Source organism: Mus musculus, chromosome 7, assembly GCF_000001635.26.
Source record: "Mus musculus strain C57BL/6J chromosome 7, GRCm38.p6 C57BL/6J".
NCBI lineage: Eukaryota > Metazoa > Chordata > Mammalia > Rodentia > Muridae > Mus > Mus musculus.
Window position 1 is genome coordinate 121,985,941 of NC_000073.6, and position 21,661 is coordinate 122,007,601.

Sequence of the window (21,661 nt, forward strand, 5' to 3'; positions counted from 1 at the left end):
AGAATCAAACTCAGGTGGTCAGGCTTGACACATGCAGGTACCGCACCTGCTGAGCCATCTGGTGGCCCCTAACTACATTTTAAACATTGTTACCAAGAGTATAAGGAGTCAGCTGTGGTGGTACACACCTATATCCCAGCACGTGAGAGGTAGAGGCAAGGGGATCAAAGTCAACCTGTGCTACATAAAACAGTGCTAAGGCAGACTAGGTGGCTTGCTCAAGAGGGTGCATGTGAGAGAGAAAAGACCGAAGGTGACTCTCAGGCAGATCCTACAAACAAGCGTGGTGGGGGAGAGAGAACTAAAGACACCTGGTTTATAGCTCAGGTGAAAGGAGACTGAGCCATCCTTTGCTCTTGGTGTACCTACTCTCCCCCAGCTATCTAGTGTCACAATCGTCTGCTTAGCATTCCTAGTGTGGCTCTGGAAAGCAGATGAGGGAACTTCTATTCCGTATGTGTGCATATGTGTACCTGTGGAGGCCAGAGACCAATTTCCTGTGCCCAGACACCATCCACCTTACTTTTTCAGACAGGGTCTCACAGGGCCTGCTACGCACCAACTGGCTGGTTAGCAAGCGCCAGTGCCGGGGATTGTACTCTCTCTACTTGTGCTTGCCACTACACTCAGCTTTTCTATGTAGGTTCTAGGAATGGAACTCAGGGCCTCACTCTTGCACAGCAAGTGCTTTGAAGAGCCATCGCCCCAGCCCAGAATTTCCACCTTTTATATTTTAATTTTGAATCATGTTTAATACCCATCAAAACAGTGACACTAAACATAAGAAATTCAGCTTTATTTGGTTTAGAAATTTCAGTAAACGGAAATGAAGTTGAAAAGAACCCACCTGTAATTCCAAGACCCAACCATGGCCAGTTATGTGTATATCCAAATATCTGGGGGGAAATGTTTGGTTTAAAGCTAGAACAAGGGGATAAGGATGTAGCTTGGTTAGTTTTATGTAAACTTGACACAGTCGTCTGAGAGGTGGGAACTGTAATAAAGAAATGCCTCCATAAGATGAGTCTGCATGCAAGTCTGTAGGGCATTTTCTTAAATAGTGATTAATGGAGAGAGGGGTCAAGCCCACTATGGTGGGACCATTCCCAAGATGGTGGTCCTGGCTTCTGTAAGACAAGCTGAGCAAACCACAAGGAGCAAGGCAGTAAGCAGCACCCCTCCACGACCTCTGCATCAGCTCCTGCCTCCATGTTCCTGCCCTGTTTGAGTTTCTGCCCTGCCTTCCTGTGAGGTGGAAATGTAAGCCAATAAACTCTTTCCTCCACAAGGTGTTTTATCACAGCAGTAGTAACCTTAAAGCCATAAATTTGATGGCCAGAACAACAAAGAAGAATAACCTGCATTTTCACTTAGCAATAGTTTGAAAGCAGGCTTCTCTCACAGTAGAGGGAAGACTGCTTGCTAATTTTGTACCATACTATCGAATCTCTCCTTCCATGGTAACTAGACCCCAAGTTTATACTGTGTTGCACTGCACACAACATCCATACCTTCCCAGTGTGGTTTGCAGCTAGGTGTGGCCAAATACCCATACAGGACAAGATGTGAAGGCAGACATCATGGGAAGTTTCCAGAAAGCCTTGGCATTTCCCCTTTTCCTCCTGTAACTGTTTTTGTTGTTGTTGTTTGTTTTGGTTTCCAGAGACAGGGTTTCTCTGTGTAGCCCTGGCTGTCCTAGAACTCACTCTGTAGACCAGGCTGGCCTCAAACTCAGAAATCTGCCTGCCTCTGCCTCCAGAGTGCTGGGATTAAAGGCGTGCACCACCATGCCCGCCCGGCTCCCTCCTGTGACTGACAGTGCATTGGCAACTGTGATATTGAAGCTGCATCTGGGAACAGGGCTGTGAGGAGCGTGTTCCTGGGAACTTAAAGGCAAAAAACCTTGGATGCCCTGCTCTAGCCTGTTTCCACAAGTGTGTAGTGTATATTGGCTACTATATCATGTTTCTTTGAACATGGTATTTGAGTTCCAGGTCAGGTTGGACTATAGCTTGAGACAACAAAAAACCAGGGGGCTGGGGATGCAGCTCAGTTGGACAAGTGCTTGCCTAGCATGCACAGGCTTGGGGTTCCATCTTGTCAGGACTTGGTACACATGAGTTGGAGGCAGGAGGATCAGAAGTTGAAGGTCACTCTCTTTCAGTTTCCACAGTGAGTTTGAGGTCAGCTTGGGCTACATGAGACCTATTTTTTTTTTTTTTAAAGTCAGTCATTGTAGCGCAGACCTTTAATCCCAGCACTCAGGAGGCAGAGGCAGTGGATCACTGTGAGTGTGAGGCCAGCTTGGTCTACATGGTGAATTCCAGGCCAGCCAGGGCTACAGTGACTGTCTCAAAAACAAACAAAAACAGCAGCCAGAAGCTATCCTAAAAATCTACTGAAATTATCAATATTAATATACACCTAAAGAAAATTATTGTTGGATATCCAACTAGATGAACATGTCATAATTGAGAGATGGCCCTCCAGTTTCTGAGGCAGAACCCGCAAGACTGGATGCCAGGACTTTCCAGCCCTCAGCACCCATTTCAGACCTCAGGGTTCCTTCTCCCATGGACCCAGCCAAGCAGAACTTGTTGAAGCATGCATGCCAAAGAACCCAGCACATAGTAGGTGCTCTCGAGTCAACCAGTAGCTTGAGTTTCCTTTCTGGGGACACCTGAGGCAAACACCCACCCCTCTTCTCCAGCTCCTTCAGCTCGTCAGAACACTGCTCATCATGTCCTCACTTGTTGACAGAAAACCATTCCCCGCCAGCCTGTCCCCTCTAAATGCATCCCCTGTGGACTCAACACCAGGCAGATCTGAACACAGTATTTATTCAATGATGTTCTGTACTTAGTCACCACATGGCTCTCTACCTGCATCGCAGCTCCCCACCTTGGATTGTGAGGGCTCAGGGCTGGCCCCCCTTAACTATGATTCACAACAACGAACACAGGGTCACAATGAAAGAGCTCTGAGATGTTTGTGAACAGAAAGAATGAAGATGACATTGTGGGTCCTGAGTAAGGGCCCAGACAGGCTGCCCAACCCACAGAACCCAAGGCCTGAGCAAGGCCTCAAGAGGGTCCGTCTAAGGGAGTATCTAAGGCACTGTAGTGAAGGACATGATTGGCCCAACAAGTGTGGTCTCCTGGTTTCATGGCAAGCCCCTTGCCTGAACCAGTACAACAAACATTCCATTTAGAAGGTCTTACTGAATATCTGCAAGCAGCATTTGCTAATGAAAAATGAAGACAAGGCCATTCTTGGAAGAGTGTGCCCCAGAAGACACTCTCTGTCGCAAGACCAACCAGGTCCCTTTCTAAGGTCCCTGAGAATAGCAGCCTGGGAGCAACTAAGACTTTCAAAGGCTGACAAGGCACAGAGTGGATGAATGAAAAGATTAACAATACATGGAAAAAACTTTGGCTTATAAAACTCCAACTCGAGGCAGGGGCAACATTGTCAACCAACATGCAGAAGCAGGTATGAGTGCAGCAGAGATGATCTCAGAGGTGGTCAGCATCCCCCATACTGCCCAAATCCCAAGCCCAGCTCTCCCTCCTCCCCCAGCACCCCAGTAACACACACGCACCCACACATACATGATCAACAGACACATTGGCAATCAAGGCCTAACATCAGGAGAGAATCCTTGGCACTCTGCACTACATTACAACAAGTCCCGACCAGACAGTAAAAGGACGCTGGCCTAAGCGTGACTGAAGAGTCTTGGTTGAAAAGTCAGGCGGTGCTCAAGACAGCCAGGTCTGGAAAGTCTTTCACCTCTCCTACTTCACTGAACGGCTGCCCACCTTGGTTGAAAGTCAGCTTATACCGCAACCGGATAGGTTCCTAGGACAGAAGAGAGGCTAAGATGTTAAATCAATCAGTAGGAAAAAGAGTCAAGCCTATAGTAAAAGCTTCCACCCAACTTAAGACTCTCCAAGGAACAGCTTACAGCTTATTTATTTTTGAGACAGGGTCTACTGTGTGGCCTAGGCTAGCCTGGAACTTGCTGTGTAAATCAGGCCTATCTCTTCCTCTGGAGTGCTGGTATTACTGTACACCACTATACTTGGCTCGGTGTGTTTACATAATTCCCCCAAATGAAGAGGTAGAGTAATGGAATGCCATGAATACCCTGGCTTAGTCTCTTTAGAACTACAAATACCAGTGCCAGGCATGTATCCTGGAAGCCCAGCCCACCCCAGCAGTCCCAAAGAGTAATTTAGAGACCGACAGGAAGACAGGATACCTCCTCCAGAGGGGTCTAGGAATGAATTCACATGTCTCTTCTTTGGTTCCCAGCTGTGACACACCATTACAGATCTTCTAACAAGCCCTGACGCAAAGCAGGCTCCAAGTAAGGGCTGTTCCACCCCAAATTCAACCTGGAGCTCCCCAGACTTGAGAGCAAAGCCTCAATGTGTTGGTTCAGGGTCTACTTCATGCTACCAAAGATCCCGGAACATACTTTGTGTGGGTTGTCGAGCAACAGCGTCTGAGATATCACTGCTGGAGGCATCAAAGGACTGAATGCAGGGAGCTTGGAGCTGGATGCCGGCTGCAGCTTCACTCGCATTGACTATGGGGGAAATTGAACATGTTAATCCAGAAAGCCACCTCATCAGTAAGGACACTCAGGCCAACAGCAACTTAATCTCCCTCAAGAAAATCACTTCAGGACACCCATATGGTCCCACAGAAGCCTTTCCTTCTGCCCACAGGAATATATTTAAACTGTGGTTCCCAGTTGGCCTCTGAGAGGCGGCATAAAATGCCAGAGAAAATCTTGGCCTGAGCTCTCAACCCGCCTCTTACGCTCTATGCCCTTGGACACAACACTTAGATCAAGCCTTGGCTTGACAACAATGTAAAACAGTGACAGGCTACCACATGGGTGAGAGGACACACATATCTATTTCTGTCTTTGCTTGCTTGCTTATAAGCCTAAGTAATAAAAAGAGGACATGCAACCCTGGATACTAGTGGCCACATTCATGCTTTATAGGGTCCAGGAGAGCCCAAAGAGAAAAGCAGAGCCAACTATCTTCATCTAGGTGAGATGTGATAACACACACCTATACTCCCAGCACTCGAGGTGGAGGCAGGAAGAGTGAGTTTGAGGCCAAGCTTGGCAAAAAGCAAGTTCCAGGCCAGCCTGGCCTACACAGTGTGACCCTGTATCAAAAACAAAGCATAGTGGGGCATGTGGCATACACCTTTAATCACAGCAAAGGCAGAGGCAGGCAGATCTTTGTGAATTGTAGGACAGCCTGTTCTATATAATGAGTTCCAGGCCAGCCAGGGCTACATATGACATCCTGTCTTAAAAACCACCACAAACAATATGTTTAAGGAATTAACTTAAAAACATAACTGGGTAGGTCCTTATCTGGTAAGTAAGCCACTGAAATCTCCAGTTTTATGTTTAGCCTGAGTGAAGAGTCTACATCACCTGTCTCTTACACCTAATGTCTCAGCAAGTGTGCAGAAACAAGTCACTGTGAAAAGGTCAGAGCTGGCTAGCAGCAGATGGCTCACCTTTGGGACAGCCACCTGAAACATGACATCCCAGACAGGTTGGGTGGCAGTGCTCATCATGGTCAACAACAACACCTTCACATCCGGGTGGCCAGGGGCCCCAGTCTGGGAGAAGTGCAGCAGAATTCGGAAGCCATTCCGGTCATACACGACAATGGGCGGCAAGCTGCCTGGGAGACGGAGCCGACAAGGGTCAGTACCCACACTCTCCACCATGCCATCTGTACCATGAAGCCCAAATCCGAACTGGACTCCTCTACTGAAGAACAATTCCTTACCACCACTCACCCATCCTCATCACACTACCCAGCTTAGGAAAGGGCTATTGAATGTGATCTTGACTAAAGTTATGTAGGAACACTATAGACAGCATGGAATATCACAAAAAATGAAATTTAAAAAACTGCCACCACCAACAAATATAAAGACAGCCATGGTGGACCATACCTTTAAACCCAGCATTCAGGAGGAGGAAGCAGGCAGATCTCTGAGAGTTCTAGGCCAGCCTGGTCTACAGTTTCAGGCCAGCCAGGCTACATAATGAGAGCCTGTCTCGAACATATACACACACACTAACAACAACAATTGCATTGGAAACAAGCAATACAAACACTGTTTTGTTCTGCTTTCTTTCATATGACCACATACACACAGCCACATTGTAGCAGTCTGAGTGAGAATGGACTCATAGCCTCTTATGTTTGAATGCTTAGTGTTTGGAAAGGATTAGGCAGTGTGACCATGTTAAAGAAGGTGTGTCGGGGGAGGGGCCTTTGAGGTTTCAAAACCTCATGCCAGGCTGTCTGTGCTCTCTCTGCCTACCTGCAGATCAAATGTGAGCTCGAAGCTACTGCTCCAGCACCATACCTGCCTGCCTGCCTGCCTGCCTGCCTTCTAACTCGCTTCCTGCCATGACAATCCTGGGCTCACCCTCTGACAGTGTAAGCAAGCCCCCAGCTGAATGCTTTCTTCTATAAGCTGCCTTGGCTGTGGTGTCTCCTCACAGGGGAAGAGCGGGAACCAGGATACACATCCTCCCTGTACTTTATAGTGTGATGAAGATGCCAGATGGGTATGTGGTTCCAGTAAGATGGTACTGCTGGGGAGGAGACTGTCTGATTTCCCCAGGAAATGGTCCTAACAGTAATTTGAGAAGAAAATACATGAGCCCTTGTTCCTGACATGAAGGCACAAGTCTGTGATCCTAGTACTTTAGAGGCAAAAGCAAAGGCAAGAGATTGAAACCATCCTCAGCTACATAGTGAGTTCAGAGCTGACCTTGACACAGGAAAAAGATTAATGTTCCAGGCTCGTACTGTAATTATAAGTCACTAGACATTAAATAGTCTAAAAAATGTGGTGCTGTTTTATTAAAACTATACTTACTGAACTGGACAGGTGGGTCAGACTGGCTATATAATCATGAGGCTCAAAATTTGAACCGCAGCACCCACATAAGTGATGTATCCTGCACTGGCCCATTAGCCCTTATTCTGATGTAGGCAGAGACAGGAGAATTGCTGGAGTCTACTGAGAAAGCATGAACCCCAAGTTCAGGGAGAGACCCTTTCTCAGAGTGATAGAAGACTCTCAACACCCTCTTCTAGTCTCCCTGAATGCATGCAGGGGACAACACTGAGCACACAGATGTACATACACTTGCTCAGACACAGATCTTTTTAAAAGGGGATCATAGGGGCAAGAGATAGCTTAGTAGTTAAGAGCACAGGTTACTCTTCCAAGAACCTGTTTGATTCCCAGCACCCACATGGTGGTTCCCAAGGGTCTCTACAGTTCCAGGAAGTATGACACCTTCTTTTGACCTCTGTGGGCCTACACTACACACACACAGGCTAGGACCATTAACAGCATTAATCTTAGTACTGTAGGGATTCTTTAGGGAGGCAAAAAAAAAAAAAAAAAAAAAAAAATCCTGTTAGTTCTATGAATTCCAGGCCAGCCAGACCCTGTCTCAGAGCAGAAAATAAAAGGACTAGAGATGAATCTCAGCAGGTACCGGCCTAGCATGCAAGAGGTGCTGGTCAGGTCCCCAACACCACATAAGCTGGGTGTAGTGGCATACACCTGTAATGCACAGAAGCAGAAAAATCTCAAGGTCAAGATCATTTTTGATGGGCTGGAGAGATGGCCCAGCTGTCAAGAGCACTGACTGCTCTTCCAGAGGTCCTAAGTTCCATTCCCAGCAACCACATGGTGGATCACAACCAACTATAATGGGATCTGATGCCCTCTTCTGGTGTGTCTGACAATAGCTACAGTGTACTCATAAATAAAATATAAAATAAAAAAAAAAATCTTAAAAAAAAAAAGATCATTTGTGGTTATATAGTTAGTTCTAGGCCAGCATGGAATACATAAGACTGCCTTACAAATCAGAGGAAGGGGCAGGAGGAGGGGTGGAGAGGAGGAGGCAGGGATGCCGTTCAATAGTGAGTGCTTACCTCAACTGTACAAGGTCTCAGGGCTGACGCCCAGAACCACAGCATAAAAGACCTCAGCAGCATGGCTGCCTCTGAGCAGCTGGTCAGCTGTGTGTTACCCTCCTGCTTTTATCTGAGAATGTTATTGTTGCTTTTTATCCCTATGTTTAATCTTTGTATTGTAATTATTTATCATTTATGAACAGTTACAAAACAAAACAAATGATTCTCCTAAGTTCATGACCCACCTTCCCAAATGTTAACACCTTACATAGCGGTGGCAGAATTATCACAACCAAGAAATTAACACTGGACACATATTATTGTTTCAATCAAAACTTAATAAACAGAATGAGCAGAATGCCCGCCATTACCAAGTACATTTAAACAATGCTGCCCTGCCTCCAGCCCCCCCCCCCCCACGCTCCAGCTCCCCACCCCTTTCCCCCACACAAGACTCTGGGCTGTACAAGAGCAGAGCCCTGGGCTCCGGCATGTTCTCTGCAGCTCGCACTCCCATGCAGACCACTGCATGTCGCCTTGGCTGCCAGAGCCTCTGGTCTCCTTCCTGCTTTTCTGCTATGAGGATCCACAGAAGTAGCAGCGTTAGCTAAACTCCTCCCTCAGTTCCCTGATGTCACTTCCAGTCACACTAACCCTCCACTCCCTGAATCCAGATGAACATTATTATGTTCCAAAGTAGATTCCAACCTCCTCATTAAACTCTACCTATGAATATCCCTCACAGGTGACACTCCTAATACAAAGAAGACTAAGAAAAATATCAGCTCAAAAAACTTCCTCCCCTCTCCTCCAGCCTTACAACCTCAATTTAACGACCATGCCTATCAGTGTGGAGTAGTTTGTTGTCGTTAGAGGTCTAACAAAGAAGGAGTACAAACTACTTACTGGGTTTCACAGACTCCAAAGGGACAAACACATGAGCCAGAGGTGTATTCTGTGAGGCTGTGGAAGAAGCCAATGGCCCAGCCTCCCAGGACCAACCTGGAGAGGCCTTGGTACCTGGTGGCACCTCCTTGGGGATGCTTTTTTGTGGAACATAATTCCTGCAAAGAAGTGAAAATGATCAATGACTAACAACAAAAACTAGAAGACTTCAGTGTTTGTTCTTCGTTTTTCTGAATAACAACAAACTATGCATGCGAACATACCCTCCTTCTCAAGAGGAAAATGATTAACTATAGCCACACAAACCACAATGTAAATGTTAGAACGAAGTACACCTACACATAAACTCACATAAAAATGTCTCAAAGATGTAACAGGGCACTAAACCAGTTCCTGAGGACCAAAAGAAGGTTCAGGATAAGGTAGCTGCTACCAAGCCTGACAGCCTGCGTTTGGCCCTACACTATGCACAGAACCGACTCCTACATTGTTCTTTAACTTCCACATGTATGATGTGGGTACCTGTGGACATACATGTACTCACACATGCATACTCACACTAAATAAATAAATAAATAAATGTAATAAAAAAATTTAAGGGGCTGAAAGGATAACTAAATGGTCCAAAGTGCTTGCTTGCTGTTCTTACAGAGGAGATAAGTTTCCCAGAACCCAAGTCAGATAGCCCAAAGGCCACCTGTCATTCCAGCAGGGGGTTGATGCCCTGGAATATAGATACACATTAAAAAAAAAAACCAAAACACAAGTGTGTGACTGGGCATGGTGGTACACACCTTTAATCACAGCACTCAGCAATCAGAAATAGGTGGGTCTCAATAAATTCAAGGACAGTCAGGGATGCATAGTGAGACTGTGGGGCGGAAGAGGGCATATACTGGAGAGATGAATCAGTAATTAAGAGCACAAACAAGGGCCCAAGTTTGGCTCCCAGTACCAACACCAGGCAAAACTAAACCCCTTGTACCTCTAGCTTTAGGGGATCCAACACCCTCTCTGGCCTCCAAGGGCACTCGACTGCATGTGGCATGCATACACACAGAAACACATATAAATAAAATTAAATCTTTAAAAATGAAAAGGTCATGTTGGAATGCAGCTTCATTAAAAACAAGCATCATCACGTGTGTAACAAAAGCAAAGGCATGCATGAAGCACGAGCTTGTCTCCCAGCACTCAACAGGGGAGTCCGCACTACAGTGAGACTCCTATCTGTGGGCAAAAGGGGAGAAAGAGAAAGAACGGAGACAAGGGTTGTGGAGACCTTTGGGAGCCACTTGGCAGGAATCTGACCTTGGCCAAGGACAAGGAAATGGCTTCAGGCAGGAATCTGACAGTAGGCTATAACAAGGAAGTAAGCTCCAACAGGAATCTAATTTTAGGCTAGAACAGGGAAGTTAAGTTGAGGCAGGAATCTAATTTTAGGCTAGAACAAAGAAGTAGGCTTCAGGCAAGGATCTGACTTTGGGCTAGGACAGGGAAGTAGGCTCGGAATCCTTGGTCATTCTGGTAAGCCCTGAGAAACAGTGATTTGGGGACTGTTTATTGCCTTGCTTGTTCCTTGACTATCTGTGTTTATTGTCTTGCTTGTTCCTTAACCTAGAACTGACCTTATGGCTTGCATGTAATTAAAATGGTACAAAAGCAGATTGGGAAAAAAATAAACCTGCCTCAGCCTCAGAACTGGCTGGGGTAGTGCTACAGTGTTGTCTAATTGCCTTTTTTCTTTTTAATCCTCACTCCTACACTGGAGAACCTGTTGACTGACTGAGCTGGCTTGATCAAAAGGTCAAAAGAAATCCTCTTTTAAAAAAAAGAAGAAAGAGCTTTTTTCTACCCTGTTTTTAGGGGATGGTATTTAAGACCTACACTTTTTTCTCTGGTTTTACATAATTTAGAAACACAGCAGTCAGGAAAGAGAAAGAAGCACTATAATTATGCCAGCCTTGGGAGAGCGTGGGGCACGGCTGTGATCACTGCACCTAGAGGTCGGGGCCAGAAGTTCAAAGTCATCCTTGGCTTCTAATGGGTTTGAAGCCAACCTAGACAGAAAACTGTCTCTCAAAACAAAATAGGCCAGCAAGACGGGTCAGTGCAGGGAAAGATACTTACTGCAAAGCCTGGCCAGCTGGGCTTGATCTCTGGAACCCACATAAAAGCAAGACAGATGCACCTCACAAAATTATCCTCTGACCCATGCATGCTTACCAAGGCACGTGTATACACACACACACACACACACACACACACACACACCATCTGTCATTGATTCTGTCAAACTTTAACCTCTTTCTGGATTGAGTTAGGATAGGGTAAGATGAGACAGCCAAGGGGGAGCAGCAGCATGCACCTGTAACACACAGAGCATGCGCTTCAGCAGGAGGGGGTGGGGAAGCTGCAGGCAGAAGCCACTGGCCCAGAACACTCACAGTCCTGGAGATGGCTGTGGCGAGAAGAGATCCAGCAGGTTCCGGTCTGCAGAAAGACTCTGGATTCCACCCCCCATGAGTGTGATGGCACCCGGCTGCTTCTTGTCATTACAGCAACTCGGAATAACAACCTGTCAAACCAAAATCATGTCTTCTGTGGCAGGAGAGGAAGGGGCAGAACAGAAGATCCCTGCACACACCTTCAGGAAGCAGAAAGCAGTTACAGTTAGGGTGTGTGTGTGTGTGTGTGTGTGTGTGAGAGAGAGAGAGAGAGAGAGAGAGCCTTCCAGAAGGTGGGGACTAAACCAAGCAGGACAGATGAAGCACTCTGGAGCCAACCCCGCAAGATGAGCTGAGAATCCCAAAGAATGGTGCAGTAGTGATCACTCTCCAGGCAAGCAGCACTGCCACCAGGGTAGGACTGAGTGACCCTTCCCATAACTCCCCACTCCAGGAACAGCTTTTCCTACCTGGTTCCTAGTGGGAACATCGTTGATTCCTATGACAAAGAAGCAGAGTAAGAAACATTATCAGACAGTCGATATGGCTGGACGGCATGCCCACCCATTCTGAGGTATCTACAAGCCTAGACTAGGGACCTGCCCAAGGCCAATCCACATACCCAAAGAAACTTAGCCATACTGCCTGATATGCTAGAGTAGTACCCCTGTCCCCCCTGTCCCCAAAAGGAGGCCCGTGCTGCCTGAGGCAGACAAATCCACTCAGCCCTCTACTTGGGGCCTCTCTGTGCCGAAATAGCATTCTCTCTTACCTAAGGCTGCCAGGTCCTGATGAAGCAAAGATGGCGTCTCCAGGTCAATGAGTGGACAGTTCAACCCACAGGGTTCTGGATTCGGGAATGCTATTAAACAGATGGGGTTAAAAGATCCAAACATGAAAAACAATGTCTCCGTTTAATCCCTACTGGTACCCTCCTCCCCGAAGTCAGCATGCCTCTCACCAACAGCCTTCTGCCTGAGCTGGCTGCTGGGAAACAGTCGGCCATAGGCCTACGCTAGGTGGCCAAAGGACTCGGCCCCCACCTGGTCACTGAGGTCTTCCTTTTGCCCTGGCCCCTCTCATCACCCAGGGCAGTAGCAGGCTTAGGCTACTTCTTCCACTTACAACTTCGTGGGTTTCTGATCAAATTCATCTACAGTACTCAGAGATTCTCAGGCCGAGCTCCCAAGCAACGCTGACTGAGATGGTGTAGGTCAGAGACCAAAGAGCATGCAATTCAAAAACAAAACAAAACAAAACAAAACACTGCTCTTGAGGGCTGTGTTGAGATGTAATCTTGGGCCTTGTGAATGCTGGGCAAACATCGACTACTGAGCCACTGACCACTTCCTTGGTCTCAGGCTCCTAGGAGCACCCAAGAGGGGTTAAAACCTGGCACAACACAGCCTTCTGCTTACACGTGCAGCCATGGTAGAGCTCTAACCTGCCATGGGTGTATGATGGCTCCTGTTACCCGCAACCTATTTCTACAGAAAAGGGGACAGAGGCAAGCTCCCTCATTCTCGTGACTTGCACCTGCCCCAAACAGAAGGCTTTTAGCTCGTACCTCTGGGGGCGGGAATGGCTCCCACTGCGGCAGGCACTGCGTTCCCAGCACTAACTCGGCCCTCCACCACCTGTTTGTACAGCCGAACCCCCTGTGTGAGAAGGTCATTTGCTTGAAGAATCTCCGCTGAGGAAAAAAAAAAAAAAAAAAAGATTCAGCACTCCTCAGTGTAGCAGACAGCCACCTATCTTTGTCCACACGGCTCTACCAGGCTTGGCACATTCAGGAGCCCAGACCCTGGTCATGTGTCCAACTTCCTACCAGACTCCATCAGTGAGCTTTAGCTCTGTGTCCCACTGTCCACACGGTTACCATCCACACTGTTCTTTGAGTGAGGCATTCTGGGGGATGCTTTTAGCTGAGACAGGTTGATGTGGATGTCACTATTACCAAAATTTCTTGTTACCTGATTCTGTTATTGAAAGCTTCCCGTATCTGGAGAATGGGTACACAAATCAGCTTTGTAGCCTGTACACTTTACCAGTCTGAAAATATAGGTCTGGTATTTCTCATGAAAATTTGGCATCCTAACTGAAGCATACATAATAATAACCACATCTGACTATAATATAGTCTTAGTCTTTCAATTATACCTGAGTTATCTATCAATTGCAATATCAGTAACTAACAAACATCACCACAAGAGAATACAATCGGCAAAACGTATTCAGAAAAAAAAGTCAGGGACATGTTTTTCATGAAAGAAAGAAAGAAAGAAAGAAAGAAAGAAAGAAAGAAAGAAAGAAGGAAGGAAGGAAGGAAGGAAGGAAGGAAGGAAGGAGGAAGGAAGGAAGGGAGAAAGAGAGAGAAAGAGAAGAAAGAGAAAGGAAGAGAAAGAAAGAAAGAAAGAAAGAAAGAAAGAAAGAAAGAAAGAAAGAAAGAAAGAAAAGAAAAGAAAGAGAAAGAGAGAGAGAAAGAGAGAAAGAAAGAAAGAGAAAGAGAGAGAAAGAGAGAGAGAAAGAGAGGAAGGAAGAAGGAAGGAAGGAAGGAAGGAAGGAAGGAAGGAAGGAAGGAAGGAAGGAAGAAAAGGCAGGACACTGTTTCCTGGCCTTCCGTGGGACAGTCACACAATGTCCCCTATAGATGCCTATAGGCTTCTGATCTTCATGTTTGTTACTCAAACCCAAAATCTTCAGAAGACATAAGCCACCAGCCCATACCAAACTCAAATCTGTCTTGTCTGTGGTTCCCCAGTAGCACACCCACATCTGTTTTACACTTGGGGCGCAGCAACACCCAGAGAAACAGAGCTGTTAGTTACCCAGAGCATCGTCGTCATCAGTGGTGTCGCTTGCAAGCCGGAACAGGGTGGGCCTCAGCTTCTCACATCTTTCATACACAACCTGGGGAAACATAGCCTGGTTCACATTCTCTCACCCAGGCCCCACCCAAGTCCTCAAACGTCTCCCTCAACAGCCTCCGAGTGTAGGTGTCTTCTGTGTTACCTCCATGACTACAGTTCTGAGGTAACATGCGTGGCAGAATCAGAAAACATTAGAGGGTTTAGGGCTATAGCTCAGTAGAGCTCTTGCCTCGCTTCACACACACACACACACACACACACACACACACACACACACACACACACACGAGGGGGTTGGGGGGCACATTTGGGTTAGTCAGGAGTGCTAGTGCAGGACTGTAGCTCAGCATGTGGCCCTTCCTGGTCCAGCTGCACCGCCTATAGCCACGGAAGAACTTCCCGCTTTGCCACCAACACCCTGCAGAGAATTTCCTGTCCCAACTGTCCTGATGGCTCAATCCCCTTACAACACTTGCCTGATATTCTCCACAGGATCCCGTTCCCCTCCACCCCCAAGCCATCTTCTTCACACTGGGAAGAGGAGAGAGGGAGGCTCTGACCAGCTCGGCAGCTTCACCCCCCTCCCTCAGCTAACCCCCTCCCTCAGCCTCTCTGCGGGCTGCCTGCTTCGTTGTTCCGGCCCTTTCCTAGGCTCAACTGCCAGATGGCAGTGTCCTCTACAGGATACACTGGATTTCAATGAAATTAGAAAGCCCATCTCAAAAGAAGAAACAACAACAACAACCAACTTGGAACTGGGAAGACAGTCTGGCAATAAAGTCTCACAAGACCTAAGTTTGGTCCTCAGAACCCATGCAAAAAAAAAGCCATGTGTCTAATAAAAACCAAACAAGGCCAAACAAAAAAACAAAAATAAAAACCATGTAGAAAAGCCACTTTGTCTATATTCTCTGTTTGGGGGAGGTGGAAACAGGAGGCCCCCAGAGCACACTGGCCAGCCAACCTGGAGTACTTGCTAAGTTCCAGACCAATAAGAGAACCTGTCTCAAAGAAAACAAGGTAGATGGTAACTGAGGAATGACTCCTAAAGTTGACCCCTGGTCCCCACAAATATGCACACATGTGTACCTACACACACAAGAACACACATAGATAAGCATACAAATTTTGTGCCTCAAAAGAAGCTATCAAGCCAGGAGAAAGACAGTCTGGGATTGAAGTGTGTAGTCTGAGAAGGAACTTGGGTCTGAAATACATATAAAGAACGCTCTAAGCAGGAGTTCTCAACCTGGGGTTCTGACCCTTTTGGGGGGGGGGGTGTCAAACAGCCCTTTCACAGGGGTCATCTAAGACTGTTCTGCATATCAGATACTTATGTGTATGTTTATTTACATACATATATTTATATACGATTCATGACAGTAGCAAATGAAGAAGCAATGAAAATGATTTTATGGTTGGGGTCACCACAATATGAGGAACTATATACTAAAAGGTCCCAGCATTAGGAAGGTTGAGAAACAGTGCTCTAAAGCCAGGTGTAGTGGCCCACACTTTTAATCCCAGCACTAGGGAAGTAGGGGCAGGTGTGTATGACATCTTATCTACGTACTAAGTTCCAGACCAGGCAACTTGTCTCAAACCAGACAAAAACAAAACAAAAAGGCATAAGACAACCAAGGGAACGGGCAAACCATTTGGGCAGACATCCTCTAGAGAAGCAACAAAAGTGGTCAATAAGCCCATGAAAGAATGTAAAACAAGGACCATTCTACTTAGAGAATAAAAGATAAACAATGTATCAGTGGCTGGTGGACATAGGAGGGAGGGAGGGAGAACAAAGGAACAGAGAAACCTGACTCTCCAGACCAGAATGGCAGCCACAGAACACATGGGTGCAATACATCATGCTTATAACAGTAGGTGCAGTCTTAGGTCACAACTGGAGATTACCTGCAGGGCCTGCTGGTCGGGCAGGGCATGACCTGGCCTTCGGTACATGCTCAGCATCTCCCGAAGCACCCTCACGTGGCTGCGGACTTCCTCTACTGCACTGACTCGCCTGGACACCTTTTCAGACTTCTCTTGTTCCTTTGAGGGAAACCAAATGGACAGAAGAAGTAAGAGGAGTTGCCTGGGTAACTCCTAACTAAACACCAGAAAGGGAAAGGCAGTGCATGCTGGGAGTTCAGGAAGTCATGAACACTTAAGTGAGCGGAGGTGCTCGCCCAGAATTCCTGCAGGTGACAATATCGTCTCTGGACCTGGGGACTCTTCAACTGTACATTCAGACTCAATCCTTCTGGAACAGACTCCCAAACCTAACTCTGTTAACACCAAAAGCTTCGTCCCATGGATAAAAGAAGCCGGGAAGCTCTGCAAGGAGTCTCAAATCTAATCACCATCCTGCTGGTCCCATTCAGCATGAGGAGGACATCTCTTCTCCAAGCTAGCTGTTCTTCACACCTTAACACACATCCACACACACTATCATATCAGCCCTGTCAAATGCCAGATCTACAGCGCCAACTGCAGAAATGCCTACTTCCTTGACCAAATTCTTGATCAGCCGGTTTGCAGCCTGAAGATCCTCAGGGTGGTTACTCTTGAGAAGTCTTGTCAGAAGCTGAGGAGTGAACAAGAGTGGGTAAAGCTGTAATTGTCCCCCCAGCAGAGTGGGAGCACAGTGATTAGCATGACCAATAGCCCCACACTGGGGCTACTGTGCATTATGCTACCAAGCCATACACTGGAATGTGGGTGCTGGGAGTATCAGGAAAGACGACTTGGTTTCTAATGGGATGGAAGATGGGAGGATTATATCCCCTAAATGATATCTGGGGGTGTAATAGTAATGAGCTGGCTGGTGGGCATGGGAATAACAGAGGAAGAGAAAGGAAACATTTTCTCTCTCTCTCTTTTTTTTAATATTTATTTTCTTTATATGAGTACACTGTAGCTGTCTTCAGACACACCAGAAGAGGGCATCAGATCCCATTACAGATGATTGTGAGCCACCATGTGGTTGTTGGGAATTGAGCTCAGGACCTCTGGAAGAGCAGTCAGTGCTCTTAACGGCTGAACCATCTCTCCAGCCCGGGAGACATTTTCAACTGAAGAGGATACTACTTGCACAGGGTAAGCAGAAGCCAGTGGTATTGAGAGATCCTTTGGAATACAGAGTGGCTCCACAGCAGAAAATTATCTAACTCAAAAGGCCACAAGTGGGGCTAGGAGTGTACTTAGTTACAGGGCACTTGACTAGCACACACATCCTAGATTCCATGCCCAGCAATGTAAAAACTATATAAATAAATGTTAGGAATACTGAGGAAGACCTGGCCATGTGCTTGAAGATGGAGTAGACTTTCACCAAAGTCTTATTTCCCATTTAGTTCCATACTGAGCATATGCCTGGCACACAGAGTCCCTCCCCAGATGTGGGAAAGCTACCATTCCTGGATGTTTCCAGGGAAAGGACAATGGGCTGGGTCAGGCTTATAGGAACAAAGGATCCATGCCAACATGCACCCCTCTCCTATCCGCTACTCCCTTCCCAATTCCACATGTATACGGAACCAGATCCACCGGCCCAGCCTCCCCGACCCCAACAGGAATACAGATAAAGGATGGTGCCCAGCATGGCATTTATTATGTGGCCACCCATAAGAGTCTAGAAGCCTGGAAGCTCTCCGCAGTCCTGGTTCCCAAACCAGAGGACAGTCAGACTCCACATAAGCCACCAAGTCAGGGGGAGGTCCTTACCTTTGACTTCTCCTCATCAGCATCAAAGATGCTCTTCGGCCAGGGAGACGGTGGGGGCAAGATTTTATCCATCGGTAGTTTGGGATCTTGCTTTATGATTCCTAAAATATGCAATTCATGACTGAAGATGTTGATATCGAGGGAATCCATCATTAGCTCTGGCTCCACCTCCCATTCCCCCCGGTGACTTTTTTTTTTTTTTACATTTATCATGGGAGAGAGGTATATCTACTCAGCAGCACACATGTGGAGATCAGAGGACAGTTTGTGGGAATCAGTTCTCTTTCTACCACATGGGTTCCAGGGATTGAACTCAGGTCATCAGTCTTGGTGACAAATGTCCTTACCCACTGACCCATCTCACACTTTAATTCTGAGGAAAAACAACCAAACCAAACTACCTACCACTTTGTCCCCCTTAGACAGTGAGATACTGTGAGAAGGGGTGGAGGTAGCCAGGCTATGCTGACACCTACAAGGGAGGTTATCGTCTCTGGGCAAACAAAGCTATTTTATACATCTGCTGTCCTTTAGTTCTTTTAATCTGACACATTAATTTTGGTCAAAAGAATAGGATCTGAGTCATATTTACAGCCCTGGTGGAGATATGACATTTGAAATTGTCTGAAAGATTGTAAGATCACAAAGACACGCTATTGTTCCCTCTTTTAAAAGTTAATCCAGGGACGGGAGATGACTCAGTGGTTACAAGCCCTTATTGCTCCTCCAGAGGACCTGGACTCAATTCCCAGCAACCACATGGCAGCACATACCTGCCTGTAACTACAGATCCAAGAGATCCAATACCCTCACACAGACATACATGAAGGCAAACCACCAATGCACATAAATTATTTTTTAAAAATTAATCCAAACTGAGGGTGGGAGGCTGGAGAGATGGCTCAGTGGTTAGGAGTGCTGGCTGTTCCCCTAGAGGACAGGGGTCAATCAATTCTCAGCACCAACACAACAGCTCACTACTGTCTGTAACTCCAGTTCCAGACATGCATGTAGTGTATAAATATGTGCATGTAGGCAAAACACCTTCATACATAAAATAAATAAATCTTAAAAAAAAAAAGTGGTTCCAAATAGATAACTGTCAATCACCAGGATAGGAAATTGTCTCTCCAAAAGATTTAACTTCAAGAAACATGATATGCTGGGCAGTGGTGGCACATGCATTTAATCCCAGCACTTGGGAGGCAGAGGCAGGTGGATTTCTGAGTTCGAGGCCCGCTTGAAGGCATGTTAAAGCAATGGGTAGAATACAGTTCTTTTACTGAGCTATCTACCCCAGAAAAACCACCCTCCATCTCCATGCAGGTCCTCGCTGCTAAGCTTGCCTACTTTTCTGAGTTTACTTGGTTTTTGTATTGTTTTGTTTTTTGCATGTGTAATGTTTGTGCATGTTCACATGTATATAGGCATATCTGCATGCATGTGTGTGGAAGCCTAAAGCTGCTATCAGTTCACCCATTACATCAAGCCTAGCTGGTCAGCTTGCCCAGGAAATCCTGTTACTCTGTCCTGAGTGCTGGGTTTATAGGCAGTCACCATGCCTGTACAACATCTGTGTGAGCTCTGGGGCTCTGAACTGTGGTCCTCAGCCTTGTACAGCAGGTGTTTATCGACTGAGCTATCTCCACAGCCTTAAGTTCTAACCTTAAAAGTCTTTGTGTGCCTTTCCAAAGGCAAGGGAGTCTTTAGGAATTGTGATGAATCACTTCCCACCTTTTTTTTTTTTTTAAATGATTTACTTATTTTTATGTCATGTGCAGTGGCATTCTGGCTGCATGTGTGTCTGCCTGAGGATGCTGGATCCCCTAGAACTGGAGTTACAGATAGTTGTAAGCCAACATCTGTGTGCTAGAAATTGAACCAAGGGCCTCTTGAAGGGCAGCCTAGGCTCTGAACCACTGACACGTCTTTCCAGCCCTCTTGAAAATATAGAGCGCAGGCTGGTCTTAAACTTGTGACCCTCCTGCCTCTACCCATTTCAGCAAATCCTTTGGTGTGCACCACCACAACTGGCTGTTATTCTCTTATGGAGTCTGTAACTGAACTTGAGCTATGCTGACCACCAGCAATCCTTAGCAATTCTCCTTATCTCTCTCCTCCATAGGACAACACATGCGTCAAACCCAGCATTTAACTTGGGCTCTGGGGATTCAAACTCACATCTTCATGCTTGCACACAAACATTGTTACTCATCAAGCCACCTTTCAGACTTCAGACATCATCATAAGCCCCTCCCCCTAACCTCCACTGCTGTGGGGCGTGCCTGCTGCTTCCTTGACTTGGAACTAGGAAGACATGACTTTCTGTCTTCCTTCTTTCCATGTTCCTCCTTCCCTGCAGCTGCTGGGATTCATAGCTTGCCCTCAGCTCTGTTGTTTTTTTTTTTCTCTCCAACTCCAATAAAACTGTCTTCCCTTTGAAGTCTATTTTATCTACGAGAAAGAACTTGCAAATGAGACCCTGATTCCCCAGTAACGACATCACTGAACATCAACAGCCTTCAAGAAACACACTCGAGATGTAACTTTCTGGTAGAGAGCTTATGCAAGTACCACCTAAAATAAAATACTTCTACAGATAGAAAACATCACACAGAACAGTACATACACGGGCTCTGATTAAGGCTTTATATCACCTCAGGAATTCAAGAACTGACACAAAACTCAGGCCAGAAGCTAACTGTCCTAAGCCCTGTACTCTGTGGTGTACTGAAGCTCCCCAGAGGCTGTAGCCTGCCGCAGGGAAAACATCGAATGCGGAACCCAGCGCCTTCTTGCAAAGAGCCTGACATGAATCGAATCCAAGCACCAGGCAGATCACACAAAGGTAGATGGCTGTAACTCTGGTACTGACAATAACCGCAAGACACTGGCCAACTTGCAATTTCACGACTCTTCTTGAAGCCACACATTGAGGACACAAGCCAGCGACCACTTAAGCCAACATCTAAGGGAAGATTGGTGATTACAAGGAGCAGTGGAAAGCAAGCAAACCAGTAAGCATAGCTCAGCTACCAGGTATCATGCCAGCTCTGAGAAGCTGAGGCAGGAGACCGTGAATGAAGGCCAACTGGGATGAGGGCACACAAGCAGAGATGAGAAAACAACTTGGGAGACTTGGTTTTCTCCTCAACCATGTGTTTCAGAGATGGCAAACACCTTTACTTACTTACTGAACCGTCTTGCCAGCTCCAGCCTGAGAGTAAAGGGGACCTTAGGTGACACAGTGCTGGCCTCCTATGCACAAAGCCTGCTCTGCTTCAGCTACATAGTGAGCTTGAGACCAGCCTAGGCCACATGAACCAACACAACACAGTGAGGACAGGCGACAAGAACGCTGTGGTCAAACCTTGCTTCTTCAGCATCTGATAAGCATCTCGGATCTTGATGTCTTCCGGAAACCAGACGGTCCAGCTAAAGAGGATTTCAATAACTCTTCCTTTAACCTTCTCCGTAGCCCAGGCCCCTAGGTACTAAAGTAAACAGAAGAGTTAGAGAGCTGAAGGGACTCGGGCTAGCTGGCCAACCCCCACCCCCACCTCCCACCCAAGAGATGCTACTGAAGTTCAAGGTGGATTGGGAATGAGACACACACAGAGGACAAATTCCCTGGCACCAGATCGCAAAGCCTCCTCTGGATTCAAGGTGATCCAGTCGGCACCACCAATACGGAAGCTCGTCATGGAGCAGAGCC

General features: G+C 46.7%; 1 protein-coding gene across 1 annotated transcript in view; it reads right to left on the reverse strand.

Annotated features, from left to right (window-relative positions):
- Positions 1-781: 781 nt before the first annotated feature.
- Positions 782-21,661, reverse strand: part of Gga2 (golgi associated, gamma adaptin ear containing, ARF binding protein 2) — a 34,477-nt gene continuing 13,597 nt past the window's right edge. Inside the window, exons 5-17 of the mRNA NM_028758.2 lie at positions 21,317-21,440; positions 17,947-18,047; positions 16,727-16,807; positions 16,135-16,272; positions 14,179-14,260; positions 12,918-13,043; positions 12,123-12,212; positions 11,821-11,849; positions 11,351-11,481; positions 8,904-9,061; positions 5,554-5,723; positions 4,484-4,594; positions 782-3,861 (exon numbers count right to left, since the gene is read on the reverse strand). Of these exons, the coding sequence (NP_083034.1) occupies positions 3,751-3,861; positions 4,484-4,594; positions 5,554-5,723; positions 8,904-9,061; positions 11,351-11,481; positions 11,821-11,849; positions 12,123-12,212; positions 12,918-13,043; positions 14,179-14,260; positions 16,135-16,272; positions 16,727-16,807; positions 17,947-18,047; positions 21,317-21,440 (1,452 nt within the window). The 3' untranslated portion in view covers positions 782-3,750. The remainder of the gene's footprint in view (positions 3,862-4,483; positions 4,595-5,553; positions 5,724-8,903; positions 9,062-11,350; positions 11,482-11,820; positions 11,850-12,122; positions 12,213-12,917; positions 13,044-14,178; positions 14,261-16,134; positions 16,273-16,726; positions 16,808-17,946; positions 18,048-21,316; positions 21,441-21,661) is intronic.